The sequence below is a fragment of the Perognathus longimembris genome, chromosome 17, assembly GCF_023159225.1.
Source record: "Perognathus longimembris pacificus isolate PPM17 chromosome 17, ASM2315922v1, whole genome shotgun sequence".
NCBI lineage: Eukaryota > Metazoa > Chordata > Mammalia > Rodentia > Heteromyidae > Perognathus > Perognathus longimembris.
The window spans coordinates 18,131,835-18,154,736 of NC_063177.1; the positions used below are offsets into that span (position 1 = coordinate 18,131,835).

A 22,902-nucleotide genomic window follows, 5' to 3' on the forward strand; every position below is an offset into this window, starting at 1 on the left:
CTCCAGTTAACTATAAAATGCCAGAAGTGGAGCTGTGGCTCAAGTGGTAGAGCCTTGAGCAAAATGTTCAGGGACAGAGCCCGGGCCCCAAGTTCAAGTGCCAGTACTGCCCCAGATAGATAAGATAGATAGATAGATAGATAGATAGATAGATAGATAGATAGATAAGCAAAAGAAATGCTACCAGAACACATTACAAAGTTAAGTACCATTTCATGAAATTATTTTAGTTATATACATACATGAAATGCATATAAACAACTAGAAGGTATTTCATATTAGAAGTTGCTAGTAAAGAAAAAAAGGTTGAAAATATGGCTGAGGATATAGTTCAATTGGTAGAGCACTTGCTTAGCATGTATAGGGTCCTGGTGCATGATCTTTAGCCCTGGAAGAAAAAAAATGCTCTGATCTAGGATCTACTAGCAGAGTAAGTTTATTTTGTCCGAGTATGAACTATTTTGTTTTCCCCCCTAGGGAAAATAAGTCTAGACTTATGTATTCATTTCTCAGATGGCACAAAATCATTTTTTGTTTTATTTTGTTTTTCTGCCAGTCCTGGGCTTGAACTCAGGGCCTGAGCACTGTCCCTGGCTTATTTTTGCTCAAGGCTAGTGCTCTACCACTTGTGCCACAGCACCACTGCCGGCTTTTTCTATATATGTGGTGCTGAGGAATCAAACCCAGGGCTTCATGTATATGAGACTAGCACTTTACCACTAGGCCATATTCCCAGCCCAAAAATTCATTTTTTAAGAAAGGCTTTTTTATTTACTTATTATTTTTTTGAAAAAAGATCTTACTGTATAGCCCTAGCCCAATATGGTCTGAAAATTGCCTGGGCTAGCTTTAACCTTATGATCCTCTGGCCTCAGCTCCCCAGTGTTGATGTTACAAGCATGTGCCACTGTGCTCACAAAAAAAAAAAAAGTCTTATTGTTTACCTTCTATATACCTGGCATGCTTCTATGTGCTGGAAATAGAAAAGCAGATAACAGAAAAGTCCCTGAGTCCATGAAGTCCAAATACTAGCAGAAATAAGAGCTGTTAGCTATAGTGACTGATGCTGAACTAAGTGCTTAAGGTAGTCCTCACCTGAGCATCAGTCAGATAAAATACAGTACCCTTATTTACATACATACATTTCTCTTACACACATACATGTGCACACTCTTGCACACACATGCACAGAGACAAGACAAGACAGGGCCAGAAGTTTGGCCTAGTGGTAGATTGCATGCCTAGCATGCATGAAGCTCTAGGTTGAATTCCTCGGTACCACATACACAGAAAAAGCGGGAAGTAGTGCTGTGGCTCAAGTGGTACAGTGCTAAACTTGAGGAAAAGAAGCCAGGTACAGTGCTTAGGCTCTGAGTCCAAGCCCCAGGACTGGCAAAAAAAAAAAAAAAAAGAAAAAGAAAAGACAGAATTGAGATTCAAATCTATACTAGTAAGATTCCAAACCTCTGCTCTCAGCCACTATATTATGCTGCCTTCTAGTGATTTTCTATCTGCAGGGGAGAGAATATAATGATATTTTGGCTAAGAAAACTTATACACAATGGTGACTTTTGGACCATTAATTTCAATTACACATTATCTTGGGTCACTTGACCTTTCATAAATTTTACAGATGGCAGTTCTTCAAAATGAACAAATCTAGGCTGGGAATATGGCCTAGTGGCAAAGTGCTTGCCTCATACACATGAAGCCCTGGGTTTGATTCCTCAGCACCACATATATAAAAAAAAAAAAAAGCCAGAAGCAGCACTGTGGCTCAAGTGGTAGAGTGCTAGCCTTGAGCAAAAAGAAGTCAGGGACAGTGCTCAGGCCCTAAGTTCAAGCCCCAGGACTGGCAAAAACAAAACAAAACAAACAATGAACAAATCTACACCAGGCATTAGTGGCTCATGCCTGTAATCCTAGCTACTCAGAAGGCTGAGATCTGAGAACTGTGGTTTGAAGTCAGTCTGGACAAGAAATTCTGTGAGGCTCTTATTTCCAATTAACCACCATAATAGCCAGAGTAGAGCTGTGGCTCAAGTGGTAGAGCACTACCCTTGAGTGAAAAGGCTCAGGGACAGCTCCTAGGTCCTGAGTTCAAACCTTGAACTGGAACAAAAACCAAAACAATACAAGTCCTACTGAGACTCACAGTAACCAGTCTGTGGCAGATGAGCAATGCTGTTCACAGGCCTCACTGCATTAGTCATTCTTTAAATGATCTTGAATATTTGGAAGGCATGTTGAGAGAAAAAAGGCCACCTACACAAGCAGGTAAATGTGCTAAGTCAACTCTGTAGAGGTGGATCATATACAATCACTGTAAATAGGAACTCTTCCTTTTTTTCTTATTGTGTCCCTATGGCCTGATACAGAATATGAGACATGGCAGGTACTCAGTAAATGTTTGCTAAATGAATAATTAAATTACATAAGTTATTTCCTCTCTAGAGCCCCGAATTTCCATAAAAACAGAAGGACTACACTAGATCTATATCAAGATCTATATTCACTTTCAGTTCTAAAAGTCTGTAGTTCTTTGAGCTAGAATTCCTAACACATCATAGAGAGTAACACTAAAATCAGTCCAGGATAACCAAGTCTGAACTCAAGCTAAGTCACAAGGTGTCATAATATCTTACTGCAGTCCTGCAGAAAGTAAACAAAATGACTCTGCCCTGTCGAAATGACTAAAACCCTCACAGCTTCCTCTTTAAGAAGAAACTATGTAATATTTTGTAAGGTAGGAAGAGAAGCTAGCTATTACAGAAATAACATAAAACAGTCCTGACTGTCCAGCTAAAACAAGAGAGAAAGTGATCCTCATAAAAATAATAAAAACAGTAGCAGTGGGGCTGTGAATATGGCCTAGTGGTAAGGTGCTTGCCTCATACACATGAAGCCCTGGGTTCAATTCCTCAGCACCACATATATATATAAAAAGCCAGAAGCAGCACTGTGGCTCAAGTTGTAGAGTGCTAGCCTTGAGCAAAAAGAAGCCAGGGACAGTGCTCAGGCCCTGAGTTCAAGCCCCAGGACTGGCAAAAAAAAAAGTTTCAATTGATATTTGTCATTGATCACCTATTTCACAATACCATGATCTGAGAAACTCAGAATTGTTTCTATCATCAAAAAAGAAATGTTCACAAAGGCTTAAAAAAAATAGTAGCAGCAAAATTGTTTCCTTAGAGATATCTGAAAAAATCATAAAAATCTAACAATTGGTTTAACCAAATATTCTGTGCCTTACTCACTTTCTGTGAAGGCAGGATATTTACTTCTTTTGTTTTTTTCATGTCATATGGATAATGTACTCATGTCGCAACAAGGTTTAGAGGGAGGTACATCACGCAAGCACGTGAGAACCCAATCACCACACTTATGAACTGGAAAAGGATCAGAACATTTATTTCTAAAGTAGTAGATTTCTGTTCTTCATTCAATTATCAATTAGAGATTATTTTCCAACCCTTTAGAATTTTTTCCAAAAACATATATTATTTGCCAACCTATTATCTAAATAGCATCATGCATCTCAAATTAATGAATTAACTAACTCACAAAACTATCAGTTCAGATTGAAATACAAACTTTATACATTTTATCTAGTTGATTACCTATTATGGGGGGAATTTGGCTTCTACATATTCCAAGCGAAAATGCTTGTTTAGAGTAAAAAACAAAGACAGAAACTAGAACAGGATCAGGAAATCTAGGAGTTATTAAATCCCTAAACTTGGGACTCATTTTTTTTTTTTTTTTGCCAGTCCTGGGCCTTGGACTCAGGGCCTGAGCACTGTCCCTGGCTTCTTCCGGCTCAAGGCTAGCACTCTGCCACTTGAGCCACAGTGCCGCTTCTGGCCATTTTCTGTATATGTGGTGCTGGGGAATCGAACCTAGGGCCTCGTGTATCCGAGGCAGGCACTCTTGCCACTAGGCTATATCCCCAGCCCCGGGACTCATTTTTTATATGCTTGACATAAGTCAAAAAGTAATTCAAAAGTTTAAATAAAGGCACACATTGATAGATATTACTTAAGACCTGATATAATGAGACTGCTAAAAACATGGTAAGGAAGACCAAAGGCATTTCACTATAGATTCAACTAGAAAATGTTTGTACTAATGGGCTGGGAATGTGGCTTAGCAGAAGAGTGCTTGCCTAGCGAACATGAAGTCCTGGGTCCAATTCCTCAGCACCACATAAACAGAAAAAGCTGGAAGTGGTGCTGTGGCTCAAGTGGTAGAGTGCTAGCCTTGAGCACAGAGAAGCTGAAAAGTTTAAAGGAACAATAGCTGTTTTCACAACATTTAAAAAGGAAAGATAAGTAATTCAAGATTAGTTTAATAATTCTTTTAAAAACAGTATTTTACTGGATGCTGGTAGTTCATGACCGTAATCTTAGCTGAGATCTGAGGACTACAGTTCAAAGCCAGCCCAGGCAGAAAAGTCCATGAGACTCTTATCTCCAATTAAAAACACCAAAAAAACTAGAAGTGGAGCTATGGTTCAAGTGGTAGAGTGCTACTCTTGAGCATAAAAATTCAGGGACAGGGCTCAGGCCCTGAATTCAAGCCCAGGGCCAGCAACAAAAATATAAAAATAAAATAAAATAATAAATAGAATTTTAGCTAAGCACTGGTGGTTCATGCCTGTAATCCTAGCAACTCAGGAGGCTGAGATCTGAGGATTGTGGTTCAAAGCCAGCCAGGACAGGAAAATCTGGGACATTCTCTCATTATCTTGAATTAATAACTGAAAAAGCCAGAAGTGGAGCTTTGGCTCAAAGTGGTAAAGCACTAGCCTTAAGCAAAAAAAGCTCAGAGACAGTGCTCAGGCTTTAAATTCAAGCTCCAGAACTAGTGTACATGCAAGCATACACACACACACACACACACACACTAGCTAAAATGGTTTGGCTGGGAATGTAGCCAGTGATAAAAGTTCTTACCTAGCTTTCAAAAGCCCCTGAAGTGACTTTGACCTATTAGGTGGGAAAAAAGACTAAAACAGCAACTTTTTTCTTAAAAATATATGAATATGTACATATACATGTACTTACATAAATATTATATAGATATATAATATACATCCACACATATGCTGGGCACTAGTGACTTATGCCTATAATCCTGGCTATTCAGGAGGCTGAAATCTGACAGATCACAGTTCAAAATGAGCCCCGAATGAAAAGTTTACTGGACTCCATCTCCAAAATAATCAGCAAAAAGCAAAGCTGGAGTCATGGCTCAACTGGTAAAGCACAAGCCTAGCAAGCATGAGACCCTGAGTTCAAACCTTAAAACTAGAAAAAAAAATTTTCTATGATCACTCCACAGATTAAAATATAAAAGGAAAATGTGTCTTATATTAAAAGCAGCTATCTAGTTGGCAATCAACATATTAGCCAAGCAGCCCAACTTAGCTACTTGTATAGATGACTTTATTTATCTTCTGATAAGATGTGATGCAGTCTGTATAATGGTCTTACTGGAAAATTAAATCTGAATTTTAACATATAAAAGTATCAAGCTGGGTGTTGGTAACTTACTTCTGTAAACTTAGCTAGGTCAGGAGGCTGAGAACTGAGGATCATGATTTGAAGCCAGCTCAGGCAAGAAAGTCAATTATCTCCAATTAATCACACAAAAAACCATAAATGGCACAGTGGCTCAGGAGGTAGAGTGCTAGCCTTAAACAAAAGGAGCCCAGAGACAGTATCCAGGCCCAGAGTTCAAGCCCCAGGACCAGCAAAAAAAACCCCACAAAATTAAAGTATCAAATCCACAATATGGAATGTTTCATAGGACAACTAGTCTGTACTCTTTACCAGAGTCAAATTACAATGCTTGAACCTTGACTGGATCCTAGATCTGAAGAAAAGGAGTTGAAAGAATGTTTTGTGAAAAGAGGGGAAATGTGAGGTATAGTAAGTAGATAGACAACTATGATGGATGAATGGATGGGTGGGGTAGGTGGGTGGATGGATGGATGGATGGACTGAATTACTATTGATTTCTCAGTTATGATCCTGGTATATGGTTATACTGAAAAATGTCCTTGTACCTAAGTATATACAATGAGGAACTCAGAGGTGAAGTGTCATGAAATCCACAACCTATTTTGGACAATTTGGCAAATGATTTTGGTTTTGGAGGGGGTGTGGCTATGTGTGGACATGAGGAGGCGAGCTGTATGTGGTATGCTAACAGTAAGTTAATTTAAATACTGGATATATAAGTATTTAGTCTTTCATTTTACTGTAGGTTTGAAAATTTCAAAAAATAAGGAGAAAATATAGTGAGCTCAGTGCTTTGCATACCTTCCACATCATACCAATGTGCACCATTTGTGATCCCATCTTTGAAAGTTTCATCTTCATCTCCTGGACAGTGAGGCTCTCCGGTTTTCATTATGGGGTGGTTTGAAGCATAAGCCTTTGCTAAGTACTTAAAGACTTCATCATCTGAGGTTTTGCTATAGACTCCAGTGGCTTTATGTTCTGGTGAGTCATCAAAAGGATAGCTTGCTACCACGGAGCCACCATGGAGGTTTCCAGAAAGCACAAACCTTTGAAAACACAATCAAATGACATATTTCAATATCATGTATTTGAAATTCAGTATTAAAATTCTACACCATCATTTATAAATGGGTTCATCTTTTTTTCTTTGTTGTTTGGTGCTGGGGTGAAGCCCAGGGTCTGGCACATGGCTAGGCAAGTGCTCTACCACTAAGTTCTAGCCCCCAGGCCCATAGATGAACTCAATATCTCTCTTACAGACTTAGAAGACAATTCTATCAGCTGTTATAAGTTAACTATTACTGACAGCAATAAAAAAAAAAGCGCACAAGGTCTTGGTTCAATCCCTAGTAATTCCAAGTGGTAGTGGGGGGGGGGGGAACCAAGCAGCTTTACATTTCAAGCTAATCACAGGAACTTTAAGAATTTTCTACCATTAGCTAGGGCTGGCTCAAATGGTAGAGTGACTGCCTAATCAGTGCAAGACCCAAGTTCAAACCTAAGCACCACCAAAATGATATTTACTCGTCCATGTGTGTGCATGCATCCATGCTATGAAGCACACACAAAGTCACTTGAATGCTACCCACACTAGCTATCACTGAGCTATACCCCAGATCTATGCTTCTACTTTTTTTGTGGCCAGTCCTTGAGCCCTGTCCCTGAGCTTTTTTGCTCGAGGTTAATGCTTTATAACGTGAACCACAGCTCCACTTCTAGCTTTTTTGGTGGTTAACAGGAAATAAGTCTTACAGATTTTCCTGCCTGGGATGGCTTTGAACTGTGATCTTCACTCACTGAGTTGCTAAAATTACAGACTTGAGCCACTAGTGCCCCACTGTTTCTACTTGTAAGTGAATAATTCGTAATGTGATCAAATTTGCAAATATAGTTATATGAAAGGATTCCTTTTATATTAAAAAAAAACTAAAGATAAACACATACATTCTAGTTATGCCTCTTTCCTCTACATAACAGTTCAATGTATTGCTGTGAGTAGGGATTAAACATTTTTCTCTTTGTATTCTAGTTTTTCTTCCATCTGCCTAGCTTCTGTGGTTGAAATTAACTCTCAAAAATTCTAAAGGGGGTTGATTAGTAGTATTACTTTCTATATGTTTGAAAGAAAATTAAATCAATCATATGTCTAATTCAAAATGTTATTTTAAGCATCATCAGCACCATCCCAAAGGAGATCAAACAATAAAAATTACAATATGGACTTCATTTATCACAAGGAAGAATTAGCCAATGATGACTGTGATTAAACATGAGACTATAAAGAGACTTGCTGAAAAGTAATACAATTATAATTAACACATTTCCAGACACCAGAGATACCACTTGGTGTAGTGGTAATAGTATGCTCTTGAAGCCTTGAAAATATGGGTGAGAACATTCAGTCTCCCAGAACTGTTGCTCAACAATACCAAAACCAGAAGTTATCGCCTCTAAACTCAATAAACTCCAATTTCTCTCCCATCTGTAAAATGGTAATTAATGTTACTATTTCCCAGAGTTGTTATTAAAAACTAAGATAATATACATGAAACATCTTTGGGCACAATGACTGCTTTATAGCTCCTTCTCAACAAACTATCTCAACAAACTATGTTACTATCTCTAGCAGGATGCCAGGGAATGACAACCATACCCACGGTCATTCTATTTCCTATACCTACCACCCACTCTTAGGTGACAGAACAACACAGATAGAATGACACAAAACAATCATGAGGTACCCTTTGTAACTTCCTAAATCTGCCCTACCCACCTCTCTCCCATAGCTAAGCTATTAACAATTTACTCTCGTTTGTGTTTTAAAATAATTTACGTACCTTTTGATCTACTGACCTTGGGAATGCTTTAAGAAGGCTGGTCCCAAGTTCAGGCACTCCATTTAGCAATACATATCTTTTTAATATCAACTATGAGCTGTTCACTGTTCTAGGCACTAAGAATACATTATGAACAATGACAACAACAAAAAAGTCCTGAATATTCTAGATGAAGCAGGCTACTTTTTAATTTTTTTAATTAAAACTTCAAAATCCAAGATTTTCTACTAAATGCTGTTTTTAATTTTGTTCAACATTTCTTGTAATGCCTCCCAGACATGCTAAAATGTCCTGACCAAATATTTTTAGAATGGTGAGATATTTGCAGTCTACTATTTAGTGGTAAAGGTCAATTCAATCTTCCCAACTCGCTCCGCACTGGTGGCTCAGGAGGCTGAGATCTGAGGATCACAGTTCAAAGCCAGCCAGGGCAGGAAAGTTCATGAGACTTTTATCTCCAATTAACCACCAGAAAACTGGAAGTGGAGCTGTGGCTCAAAGTGGTAGAGCATTAGCCTTGAGCAGAAAAGCTCAGGGAGAGCTCCCAGGCCCTGAGTTCAAGCCCCATGACTGACCAAATAAATAAATAAAAATCTTTTTTACTCTAACATTTTTGGGAGATAGGGGACAGTACTGGGATTTGAACTCAGAGCCTTGCACTTGTTTAGGCAGGTGCTCAACCACTTGAGTCGCGCCTCTAACCCAAGATCTTCCTTACTCTATCATGTTTCCCAAAATGCCTTGCAAATAACTAAAAAAAAAAAAAATTACCTCAGATGGCTAAAAACTACAAAGATTCAGAAAACTGTAGACATATACTACTCTCAAAAATACTTTACCCACCCCCAACACTGTGGTAAGGCTCATCATAAATATACCAAAAAATTGGAAATAGGGGTGTAGCTTAGTGGTAGAGTGCCTGTCAGACCCTGAAGTTTGACTGGAAATATAAGGGGCTATAAATCTTAGAAGCTTACATATTTGAAGTAGCAAAAATCTTTTTCTTTTCTTTTTTTCAATGCTGAGGATGGCCCCCAGAGTCTGGTGTATACCTAGCAAATTTATTTTTAATAAACAATCTGGGAATAAGATATTAAGAAATTATTGCCAGGCACTGGCAGTTTACACATGTAATCATAAATACTCAGGAAGCTAAGATTTGAGGATCATTGAAGAATCTTATCTCCAATTAACTATCAAAAAAGCAGAAGTGGAGCTTTGGCTCAAGTGGTAGAGCACTAGCCTTGAGCAAAGTTAAGTTCAGGGACAGGGCCCAGGCCCTCAGCTCAAGCCCTAGGACCGGCACGCACGCACGCACACACACACACACACACACACACACACACACTACACTCAGTGTAGTGGTATACACCTGTAATCCCAGCACTTGGGAGAGAGAGGCAGAAGAAAGGTGAGTTTATAGCCAGCCTAAGCCCCATACCAAATTCTAGGCCAGCCACAGCTACAAAAAGAGACCCTGTGTCAAAATATTCAAAATAAAACAAAAAGAACAATTACAAAAAGAGCTTTACTCAAATTATTTTCTTTTTTCTTTTGCCAGTCCTGGGTCTTGAACTCAGGGCCTGAGCACTGTCCCTGGCTTCTTTTTGCTCAGGGCTAGCACTCTGCCACTTGAGCCACAGCACCACTTCTGGCTTTTTCTATATATGTGGTGCTGAAGAATCAAACCCAGGGCTTCATATATACAGGGCGAGCACTTTACCACTAGGCACATTCCCAGCCCTCAAATGATTTTCTTTAAAGAATACACGAAAAGAAAGCCCATTTTCTCATATAGACTGTTTGGGGTTTTTGTTGCTGAGGTTTTTCTTCTGTTGTTTTGTATTGTTTTGTAGGTTATGAGGTATGAACTCAGGGCCTAGGCACATTTTTTCAGCTCTTTTTGCTCAAGGCTAGTGCTTTACTACTTTGAGCCACAACTCTACTTCCAGTTTTCTGGTGATTATCTGGAGAAAAGTACCTCATGGACTTTGCTGCCCATCCTGGCTTTGAACCATGAGCCTCAGATCTCAGCTTCCTGAGTAGCTAGGACTACAGGCATGAGCTGCCAGTGCCTGACTCAGCCTTGTTTTTAATATCCCATCCATAATTATTATTTAGGTACCAATTTCAAACTGTGTGTGTACTATGTACTTAACTTTATTTACAAAACAGTCCTTTGTTATTACTCATTAGAGAATTCATATTTTGATTTTGAAGACTGAGGTTATAGACAGATGCACTCTTTATCCTATATAATCACATACTTCTTTTTTTTATTAAAATGTGCCTGAAAAAGTGATTGGGTATGATTAGAGTATCCATTACCACAAAACAAAACAACTCTTTCGTAATACCAACTGACTCACATGAACTTTGAAAATCTTCACAAATCTTCTGAATTAACCAGATCAGAGCATAACTCATCATTACTAAGTACTAGTGATATGAAGGAGTAGACAGTGAATTTTTGGTTCCAGACTTAAACTTAAGGCTTCCTGTATAGCCTTAAGTGATTTACACCAAAATTTTCTCCTGGGGGGGGGGGGGCACACCAATAACTAATACGGAACAAAAAAATTCCTGCAGGTATTGTGATTTTAAACACAAAAAGTAGGTCTGGGGGAGTGATTCAAGTGGTAGAGCATCTGCCTAGAAAGCACAAGGCTCTGAGTTCAAACCCCAGTTCTGCCCCCTCCCCTTCCCTCCAGCACAAAAGAAAACCAAATACTTAAGTTATAGAAGCCATGTATGTAGTTGATAGTTCATCTCAGAAAAGTCCTGGTCATCACAGATTCTGGCAATAAGTACTATGGAATTAAATATCTACAAAGGATCTTCTAAAGAGTAGTAAAAAGGAAGGTAGAAGACAAAAACAATCTAGAAGTGTCATAATGGCCCATGAATTTTGTAGATCTCATATTTATGATGGAAATCTGATGGAAGAAATGATTCTGTCTCCTTTAGAGAAATGTCTTTATCTTACCTGCTACTCAAAAATCTTCACATCAAGATGCTAAGATTAACTACTGTTTCAAAACCCTTATTAAGATACTGCCAAAGCCAATGCTTGAAAAAGAGGAACGTGTCCACTTCAGACAATTCCCTGGGAGTCAGTACTTCTTTATTCCTCTCCTCCTCTTTGCTATTAAGCCCACCCCTCTCTCAAGGCTCAGGTCAAGTTCTCCCCCTTCTAGAGTCTGTCCATATTATTGCAGTCCACACACAACTTGCCAGTGGAAACAGTTGCTGTAAGACTCAACACTAAACATCTCCTATGTTTATAATATTCTCTTGTTACATATGAACTTCTTAAAGTCCCCATACTTCTATTTCTTTTTCAATTTTTTAGATCTCACACATGATCTGGGTGTGGTTTATGTGTGGCAATCACTTATTCTGCTGGGGCCCAAGAATAAGCTGTACAGTTGACATCAGAAATGAAGTGGCTCTCAGGTCTGGGCAAGTTCCAGAGCTCAGTCCATGTGCACAGTGATAGAGGCAAAGACTGGAAGAGAGCCAGTCCCTGTCAAATATCAAGAGGAACACCCTGGCTGGGGGGTAGGGGGTGTCATTTGCCATTCTGGGTTGTAACCCCCTCCCCCTGGCTTTTAAGATCTGTGACAAGGAATCAGACCGCTAAGTCAAGTGCCAGCTACTCTCTTCACCATGCAAATTAGGTAGCTAATCTGCACCTCAATATCCCCTATGCAAAACAAGGATGTGAGTGTCATCAGTTTATGGCCACCCTCAAAGGAGGTAATACAGTCACAGTCACGGAAAGTGTTTTTAGCACAGTGCCTCTAGTAATAACCACATTAACAGTTACCTATAAAATGAGTGAACAAGACCTAGGATTTCCTTCAGGTCCCAGCCAATGCTTGATCCCTGAAGAATAGGAACAGGCATGCTCCAAAGATCTCCCCTCCAGCCATGCCCTGAACAAATGACAGCCCCCTAGGCAATGCTTTATTCTACTATATTGTTTTTACTATTAGCGAGATGAGCAGGCAACTCCACCAGGCCCAGGTCCCTGGTTCACCACCACCACTCCCCAACCCTCAGGCTGGCAGGCACGGCTTGGGCACCTACTGTGTGTCGGAGCCGGCCTCTTGCCCTTGCTGCGGCACCGGGGACCAGGCGACACTCACTTGTTCTTGCCGATCCAGTCGATGAGGGCTCGCACCTCGGGTACGTCGTCCAGGGCCGGGGGCTCACCGGTGCTGAACTGATCGGGGAAGCTGCGGTTGAGGTCTCGGCCACGGCTGTTGTCGCGGCCGCTGACCCCGGTCTGGCTGCCGCCGTCGCCGAGGCCGCAGTCGCCCTCGCGGGCGCGCTCAAACCCATCAGGGTTGAGGCTGGGCAGCAAGTACACGTCGGTGGTGTTAAGCAGGCGGACGAGGCGCGGGTCCCCGCGGCGGTAGCCCGACGCCAGCTCGCGGGCCAGGTAGACCAGCACCTGGCGCGACACGGTCTCGTCGCCGTGCATGTTGCCCACCAGTTTCACCTGCGGCCGGCCGGGTAGCAGCGGCCCCGCGGCGTCCGGTCCCGCGGCGTCCGGCCCCGCGTCCTCCGTGGGGGCCGGCTGCCCCAGGCCCGCCGTCAGGCGCAGCACCCACAGCGGCCGGCCCTCCACCGAGCGGCCGATGCTGAAGAGGCGCGCCAGGCCGGGCGGCCCCGCGGCCGCCGCCTCCCTCAGCGCCCTGCCCAGCTCTTCGTCGTGGTAGTAGCGGTCGAACTGGCCCTCGGCCGCCTCAGCGCCCGCGCCCGTCGTCGTCGTCGTCGCCTCTGCCTTCTTGATGTGCGCCGCCCCGGCCGAGCTTAGCAGGAGCAGCAGCAGACACAGCGACATGCGCCCTGGCCGCCAGGGCGGCCGAGCGTCCCAGCAGCTCGCCATCTTCCAGCAGCGCCGCTTCCACGGCTCCGCTCCCGCGGCTCCGCGCTCCCGGCGGCCGGGGCCAGCCGGATCCCCACCGCTCCTAGCAACCCCATCCCGCCCTCCAGCTGCAGCCAATCATGGGCGGCCTTATCCCTACGTCAACACAGGGGGCGGAGCTATCCTTAAAGCCGTCGATTTCCCGCCCCCCACCCCCGCCGCCCCCCTCCGTCCCTCCCTGGGTCTCCTCCGCCCCGGGCGTGCCTTTCCTGCTCTGATCCGGGACCGGTTCGGTCACTCTCCCTTCCTCTGCTGTGTGGTTCTCCTCCTTCCTCACGTCCCTCGTTTGGTCTCTTTATGGCTTGCCCCCCTAAATTGTCCCCCCTTTTGTCTGATCACTCTTGCTAGCCACCTTTCTGTCTTTGTGGCAGCTTTTCTCCGGTGCACTTTAAGGCTTAGAGCCGAGAACTGGAAGAATCAAAAGGTTCCAGAGAATGATTCAAAAAGGGGTCTACGTACGAAGAATCTAAGAACGCCTTAGCCCTGTGGCCTTTGCCGCCCCGCTGCCTGCGTTGCGGTTGGAAAGGATGGGACTCCGGGAGGACTCAGAACACTCCGCTCCGATTTTGACTTCCCAGGGAGCTTATTAGGGTCCCTTTGTGTTAATGGTACTGTTTCTTTGGGGTCACTCTAGGGTGTTTCACTGCAGCTAAGACCCTGTGTGTGCTGGCCCCAGTCCTTAAGCCGATTTTCTCCCATCCACGATTTCAGCTGTGTATACCCCTCTTCTGAGCGATACATACACATAGGCAGAACTACATGCAGATATATGGGGGGGTGTATATATGGGTGTATGTGTACATATAATATCTACGATACATGTAACATACACACATAACCATCGTGTTTAGATGCCATGTTTTTAAGCAGCAAGTTTGACATTTCTGGAAGTAACTTGCTTGCCAAATGTAATTTCTCAACTCACTGTTGGAACAAGCTGGAAAATATACTGTTTCATCAGGTCTAGAAGAGAAGACTTTTAAACCGACCTTTAAAGTAGCTTTTAATTGCTGTAGCTCCAAGAAACACCAGATAGGACAGTTCTCTCATCAAGTCTGAAAGCCTATTCATCTAGCAACATAGTTACAATGACTTGAATTTTCTTTCAGAACCAGATATTTTAAGACCTCTTCCTTGAACTATAGCTATACTCTAATATTAAAAGAGTTCACTCATTATGAAATATTTATTTGTGCCTATCCTGGAGCTTGAACTTAGAGTCTGAGTGCTGTCCCAGAGCTTTTGTGCTCAAGGCTGGCACTCTTACCACTTGAGCCACAGCTCTACTTTAGGTGTTTGTGTGGTTAATTGGAGAAGAGTCCCACAGACTTTCCTGCCCAAGCTGGAAACAGTAGTCCTCAGTTATCGGCCTCCTGAGTAGCTAGGTTACAGGCATGAACCACTGGCACCTGGCTTTATCAAATATTTATTGAGCAACTACTATGCATGAACACTAAGTACTGGGAAGCTATTCTCACTGCTAAGTTAAACATTTGGTGCAGTTTGTGAGACAATACAAGCATGAGGGCATAGGTGAAAGAAACACCATTCATTCTGAGGAGTAGGAAGGTCAAAAAGAAGCTAAAATTAGGGGAAAGGAGGGATTCTGGGCAGAACGAGGAGCAAGTACAGAAGGCTATCACGTTGGTTCATTGTTTTTGTTGTTGTTTTGTCAGTCATGGCACTTGAACTCAGGGCTTGGGTACTATCCATGAATTTTTGCATTCCAGACAAGCGCTCTACCACTTTGAACCAACAGCACCATTTCTGATTTTTTGGTGGTTAATTGGAGATAAGAGTGTCAGACTTTCCGGATCCAACTGGCTTCCAACCATGATCCTCAGATTTCAGCCTCCTGAGTAGCTAGGATTACAGGCCCAGCTGGCTATCAAATTCAAGAGCAATACTGTGTGGTCTAGAATTTCATGCAGTTTCAGGATTCCTGATATAAGGAAGTCACAGATGAGGAGGTGTCAAGACACCAGGCAAATATTGTAAGCTAGGATCTGAGGGTATGCTTGATTCTGTAAACCATGGAAAGTCACAGATGGATTCTAATCTAGCTTAGACAAATCTCTGTGAGTAGCCTGAAGAATGAAACGAGAACCTAAGATGAGTCTATGAATGACCGATCAGGAAGGTATTATCTAAGAGGACCTGATGAGACCCTGACCAAGGGTCATGGAGAACTTCCATGGAGATGGAAGATATAGATTCAGGTGACTTTTAGGAGGGACAGTGAACAGGACCTGATGACCAAGGGACAGGATAAAAGAACGTAGGCTAGCTCCATGGTATGACCTGAGCAACCTGCAGGTACTACTTGAGGTATAGGCCAGGTGATTAGGTGGTGATGACGAGTGAGAACTTGGCTATGAGAACAAACACAGTCCACCAGGCAGGTGCCCCATCTGGTTGAGTCTGCATTACACACAGCAGCTGCAACTCACAGTAACAAAGCCCCATCTCTGTACAGAGTCAAGCCCCTTTCACAATAATTCAAATCAAAGGAGTCTCAGGGGACATATTAACCTCCAATCAGTTATTTCCTTCTCTGCCATTTTCTGTGTCCTTTGAGTCCTTTTCCTGCCCCTCACTCCCACAGCCTCTCCTAGTGAGACCCAGGCTGAAATACAAATAAACAAGTAGCAGTGCAGTGGAATAATGGGAAGTAACTTGAGCCAGCACTCTCCTAGGAATTTGGGCCTCCCACAGTGCTTTTGAGGCCCCTTTCAGAATTAGAGCCTTCTTCCTTAGCAGGTACACTGTGCCTGTGTTTGGAAGTGAAACCCAAATCTCTAGACCGGGTCACTGCTCACTGGAGGGGAACAGCAGGACAGAGGGCTGCCTTTGTGTTTACCTACAGCTGAGTACCTTCATCTGTGTCCAAGAAGTCTGGGACCTTGTGACAGGTGTCGCTTTCCTACTCCACACCCTTTGCCCCCAGGAAAGTCTTGACTCTAAAAGGAGAGAACTTGGGAAAGGCTTGAAGGTTAAAAGGCTTCCTGTTCCCAGAAGCAGAAAGGCAAAGACCTGTTTTGTTGTTTTTTAATTACCAAAAAAAAAAAAAAAGGGCAGAAGCCATTGGGTGGCTAGCCTAATTCAATAACCACTTTCTTTGAAAATAGTCATAGGTAATTAAAGCACAGCACAGATCATAAACTTGTAAATGTCTTATTATATTGCACAAACACCCCACAAATTTATAAATTGAATTTGACAAATGTTTATGGAATATAGAAGCCAGTGGCCAGTTGGATGTGCCAGGTGCCAGAGAATTGGAAGATGAATAAAGATTTCATCCCTCCCAGAAGGCAAAATTTAGCAAGGGTACACAGATACACAGACATAACAAAGACCAGGCTGTGTCAGTGGAGCCAGGGCCCTGTAACATATGTGGCTGAACTTGGTGGAACCCTTTAATCCTAAAAGGCAGGCATTCAAAGAGAACAAAAGAGAGGGGGGCGGAGGGAGGCAAGATAGAAAAAGAAAAGGAAGGATAAGACAAAGAGAAAGAAAAAAATAAAATGATAGAGAAAAGTTCACATAGCTGGCAAACTCCAGAAATCCAGTTTCAGAGTCTGTTTGTTTAACCTCTATAGTACAATAACTTCTATGTTGTGAACTTAAAAACAAAAGCCTGCTTTTGGAACACAAAGGAAAAAGTCATTGTGATGGGGAGTCAGAGAAAACATTCTCAATATTGTCAGATCATGAGCTTTGATGTCAGAGCTGAGTTCAAATCCTGTATCAATTACTTCTCTAGCTGATTTGGGCAAATTATTTCATTTTTCTGAGAAATGAGATTCTATAATTATATATAATATGTAACATTTGGCGTATAACAAATCATTTTTTAGGCTGTGCTAGGGATGGAATCCAAGGCCTTATGCATGCTAGAAAAGTACTGTATACCACTGATTTATGGCCCCAGCTCAGCCGTGTGTGTGTGTGTGTGTATGCCAGTACTAGGAATTGAATTCAGGGCCTGGGCACTATCATTGAGTTATTTTTCTCAAAGCTAGCACTCTATCACTTGAGCCACAGCTCTACTTCTGTGTTATGAGGGGCTTTTTGGTAGTTAATTGGAGATAAGGGTCTTAGGGATTTTCCTGCCTAGGCTGGCTTTGAACCACAATCTTCAGATCTCAGTTTCCTGGGTAGCTAGGATTACAGGCATGAACCATCAGTATGTAGTATCTATTTTTGTTTTTAATAGTAATTAGAATTCAGAGAGAGAGATTGAGAAGCACTCCAGGAAGGACTAGCCAGGATAGAGGCCCAGGATGTGCAGTGACCAGTGGCTGGAATATAAAATGTGTAAACCATCAAGAGAGCAGCAGAAAGCAAAGCTGTAAGAGTAGGATAGTGCCAGATTATGAACGGCTCTGGAATGCCATGCCAAAGGGATTTTGCTTTATTCTACAGCAAACAGAAAACTGGCAGAGCTGTAAGTAAGGAGATCATACCTGCATTTTAGCAAGAGAATTCCAGGGGCTATGTGGGCAGACTAAAGAGCCGACCATGCAGATGAGAGCTGATTCTGGCAATTTAGGAAGATCTGAGAGATGTCTAAAGTTGTTGGATTGACAAAAATTGAACAACTATTTGCGTACAAAGGAAGAATAAGAAGTATTACAGACTGGTGGGGATGACCTTGCCATTATCCACAAAGGAAAACAAGAGGAAAGAAGCTAAATGGGAGAGGCTTGGGATATTTGAGGAAAGGATTTATGTGTTACATTTGAATCTTTTAGGTGTGAGATGCCTATATGAAATCTAGAAGGGGACCTGTCTAGTAGATGGTATGGACAATTTTTGAGGCAATGTCCATGGAGCCTGCCTTCAGATGATGTGAACAGTAAGATGATGGGTAATTTCCATGGTTAAGGTGATAAAGAGAAGCAGAAAGGCCCAGATGATGCCAAATAGTTTTCTTCACAAGTAGTCTTTGATAGCCATGGGGCTTGAACTCAGGACCTGGGCACTGTCTCTGAACTCTTTTGCCCAAGGCGAGCACTCTATCACTTTGAGCCACAGCGCCACTTCCAGTTTTCTGGTTGTTAATTGGAGATAGGAGTCTCATAGACTTTCCTGCCTGGGCTGGCTTTGAACCATGATCCTCAGATCTCAGCTTCCTAAGTAACTAGGATTACAAGCTTACATCAGAAATTTGACCACTGAGGAGTCTATTCATTCAGATTTAGGTTTGGCTTCTCCAAGAGCTCTCAATTTTAATACAAATATGAGTCATTGACTTTCATTTCCTGAATTGGGAGTAGAAAATGTTTCTTCTCTTCTCTTCATTTCTTTCTATTTTAAACTTGTTATAGTCAAATAAATCCTTGCCAAAACCTATATAAATAAGACCCTGTTCAATTCTCAGCATTCCCTCCTCCCCCCCATCGCCCACACCCTTTCTTCAAGGGAGTTATATTATTACGGGAAAAGATTGATGGAAAACAAATATTCAAAATAACAGGATAGGTGGTAATAGGTTCTGCAATGAAAAAAAAAGCAGAAAGAACTAGAGTAGGATGTGGTTTTTAAATAGAACACCCTAGAAAGGTTCACTGGGAAGACAGTAAAGACCTTGATGAAGAATTGAGCCACTTGGGAGATAAAAGAAAACCAAATGTGCAAGTCTTGAGGCATGAGTGTGCCCAAAGTGTTAGACAGGAAATGAGACCTACTGTCTGAGTTCAGAGAGACCCTGAGCTAGCTGTGTAAGATGGGGAGTGGTAAAAGGTAGATCACAGGATGATGCGAGACCAAGGGTGAGAGATGCTACATCAGCTCATTTAGGTCTATAGACCACAGCTAAGAGCTATGATCGTTACAGAGATATGACCTGATATTAAGTTTTGAGAGGATCACTTGGGCCTCTTTGATGAAACTAGACATTAGGAAGGTGTGTAATAATCCAGCCAAGAGACACATAACTTGGGCCAGAGTAATAGTGGGGGTGGATGTGGTGAGAAGTGGTTAGATTCTAGCTATATTTTGAAAGGAGAATGGACAGAATTCACTGATGAAATGGATGGGAGCAAAAACAGAAGAAATTGAGGCTTAATCCTGGATTTGACCTAATCGACTAATTGAAAGAGAAGTGTCAGTTACTGGATAGGAAAGGAAATCAGGTTTGTGGGGAAATATCAGCAGTTCAGTTTGGAAAATGCCTATCAGACACCTAGGTAGTAAAGTAGGCAATTGGGTAGTCACTTTATTATCCTTTTAGGCCTTTTCTTTTTCAGTAGTGAAGATCAAATCCAGGGCTTGACTGCTTTGCCACTGAGTTACAGCCCAGCCTGACACTTGGACATTAAATCCATAGTTCTAGGTGAGGTCTGGACTGAAGATGTCAGTTTGAGTCTAATAATACCCTGAAGTCCTGAGATAGGATTACCAAAGGACTGAGAAAGGAGGGGAGAGAGACAAACAGATGTGAAGACTGAATCCTTGTCCTTGGGGCCCCTGTATATGCAGAGATGGGGACTGGGAGGCCAAATGAGCAAAAGGCACTGAGGAGTGGGCAGGAAGTAGGAGTAGAGTCAAGAGAGGGTGTGCTTTTTTAACTCATGTGAAAAATCATGTTTTGTACGCTAACCAACTCACCTAACTAATCACTTGGTGAAGCCTGTTAAATGCTACTCAAACAGCAAGAAAAATGAGGACTAAACTGAACGAATCATTAGATTTTCTATGCAGAGATTACTGATGAACTTTCTTAAGGGAGATTTTAGAGAATGGTACAGGGAAAGCCTGAGTGGACTGCCTTTAGGAGAGAATAGAAGCCAGGCATGTGGTGGAACATGCTTATAATCCCAGCTATGTGGGAAGCTAGCTCAGGCAAAGTCAGTAAGACCCTATGTCAAAACAAACAAATGATCAATAAACAAAACAACAGCACTGGGGGCATAGCTCAAATGTATAATATAGTCCTTCTCTAGCAAGCCTGAGATCCTGGAGAGAGAAAGAGAAAGAGACAATAGAAGGTAATTTTTTTTTTGAGAAATCCTACTAAAATGCTGATAGGACTAGATGGGAATACGAGGCCAAGAGAGAGTTGTTTCTTTGGAGTTCTCGGGGCACTGCTGGGGTTTTAACTCAGGGCTTCATGCTTACATGGCAGGTGCTTTATCACTTGAACACATTTCCAGCCCTTTTTGTTCTATTATTTTTCAAGTAGGGTCTCACATTTCCCCCCCCCCAGGGCCAACCTCAGACTATGATCTCCTGACCTATGCTTTCCACATAGCTGAGATGATAGATGTGAACCACCATGCTATCTTGTTTGTTGAGATGAAGTGTTCTTAACCTTTTGCTCATGTTGGTCTCAAGCCATGATCTCGAGGATGTCTGCCTCCAGAGTATCTAGGATAACGAGCATGAGCCACCATATCTAGCTCCCCTTCCCTCCACTTAAAAATATATGCTTTTTTTTTTAAAAAAATGGTTGGCCCTATACTAATGAGATAATGTCGTAATGTAGTAAAGAAAGAAAATTTGAGGATGTATTAAGAGGGAGAATTTCTGGAGTTTTCCCTCTGAGTTCAAGTAGTTGAGAAGGGATGAGCTCTCAGACCAGCAGAGGCATTTGTTTTAGGTTGGCGTACAGATAGCCAAATGTAGTAACAAATGGAAACACAGGATCTCTGGGCCGAGGTACAATTAACTGGATATGTGAGGAATTGAACACTGATAGGTGTGCTCTGCTAGTTGCCTTTCTTTTTCTTTTCTCTTTCAAGAGTGTGTGTGTGTGTGTGAGAGAGAGAGAGAGAGAGAGAGAAAGAGAAAGAGAGAGAGAAAGAGACAGATACTAGGGTATCTTCACTTGCCAAGCAGTCAATCCACCTGTCCTGGTTTTATTTTCTTAATGAAATGGTAAGCGCAGCCATTAGCTGAAGGTAAGTAAGTATGTTGAAGTAGGAATGAGAGACTGGGGAAAAGTGAAAGCTGTGAAACAATCACCTCAAAGAGCGGAAGAAAAAAAATGGAAAGTAATAACAGTTTTCAATCATTGACTCTTAATAGGGCCCAGAAGTTTTTTTAATATGTCAATTATATTTGATAGCTAATAGGACATAGAACAGGTTTTATTTTGGTTGGTTAGTTAATGGAAGAAACTGACAGCATAAGAAGTATAGTACAGCCTAACAAATTGGATTCCAAAGATCCAGTAGTTTTCCCTGAAGGAATGGGAGGCCTCTGAGACTATAAGTATGGAAAAGAAAGAAAGAAAAAACCAGATGGTAATTAACACCTCCAATTCAATATTGCTCATCTGTGCCTGATCCTCTAGTGTGAAGGCTCTAAGTGGCCACTCACTCTGGAAGAGCAAATCAAATCCCAGCAACTTTGCAGCCACAAAATTAGTAGTGATGAAATTATCTCACAATCAAAAGGTTGGGCTGGAAGAGTGTTTCAGAAGTAGAAAACCTGCCTAGCAAGCAAACTCTGGTACTATCACATGTATACACGCACACACACACACACACACACACACACACACACACACACACAGAGCCACCATCTGAAAGTAAGTTTGAGATTTTAAAGATAAATATCACACCCGGCACAATTTTGTTTTGTTCTTTAGTGTCATGTGTGCTTTTCAACGTGTTATATTGCCCCATGCTCATAATTAGAGAGAGTTCAGAAGGGCAGTCTGGAAAGGCGCTAGTCTTCAGCTGCTACTGACTAGCTTAGGCAAGAAGTACATCAAGACACAAAACAGAGCTGCATACCTTTAGCCCTATTTGCAAATTCTCTCCTGAGCTCCTGCCATCATATTGTGGAGTTCATTGAAGCCAGAGGTATCTATATATTGTATGCACATCTAACAATGAGAATGAAAGAAAGTATCAAGTAAACCTAAAATAGACCTACATGTTGGTAAAAACTGAGGAAGGATGAGATGAGTGTAAAGATTTACTAGTAATTAACAAAGAAATAAAAGGCAACATACAGGTGACTTGGCAGATAATTCGTGCCCATGGTAGAAGACATTGAAGAATTGACTGAGGGCCACCACTGGAGGCTATGAATTTCAAAAAGAACTAGAAGAACAACTGACGGTAAGGATGATAAACACACACACACACACACACTCACACACACACACACACACACAGAGCAGCACCTGGGTTAGACTCTACCTACATTTATGGGTGTGTTGCAAGCAGAATAACAAAATGATTTTAATTCTGAAAGGTCAAAATGGGAAAACAAAGGAATTTTCAAGAGAAACATCAGCCACCTCAATTCATGCAGGAGCTATTGGTTTTGTACCCAACTTCCTTCTCTCTGGCAGGCCAGCATCTCCTCAATCCAGTCATGCCTGCACCAATTTCAGGAAGACTTCTCTTTGCTGATGATTGCTGCTTTGCTCAAAACCAGCCCCCCACCCCATAGTATGCCAGGATATAATAGGCTTCTTTGCCTCTGGTTGGGACAAACTTTGGAGCAATTTGTGCTCTAAAGCAAGAAATATATGGAACTAGGTTGAGGTCTGAATTCTTTCTGATTAGCTTATCTTGCTTTCCTTAATCCCTATTACTCCTACAAACATTCCTGTCTCGGGCCATGCTTCTAAGAAAAC

The 22,902-nt window shown here is 42.0% G+C and overlaps 1 protein-coding gene and 1 non-coding gene across 2 annotated transcripts in view; both read right to left on the bottom strand.

The window, feature by feature from the left end:
* Positions 1-13,322, bottom strand: part of Cpd (carboxypeptidase D) — a 70,753-nt gene extending 57,431 nt beyond the window's left edge. The window contains 2 exon segments of the mRNA XM_048366445.1: positions 6,327-6,574; positions 12,517-13,322. Coding sequence (XP_048222402.1) covers positions 6,327-6,574; positions 12,517-13,262 — 994 coding nt within the window. The 5' untranslated portion in view covers positions 13,263-13,322.
* LOC125366615 lies at positions 3,299-3,401 on the bottom strand. The gene has a single exon (XR_007213909.1). It is a non-coding gene; the product is annotated as a small nucleolar RNA U13 (small nucleolar RNA).
* Positions 13,323-22,902: the final 9,580 nt, after the last annotated feature.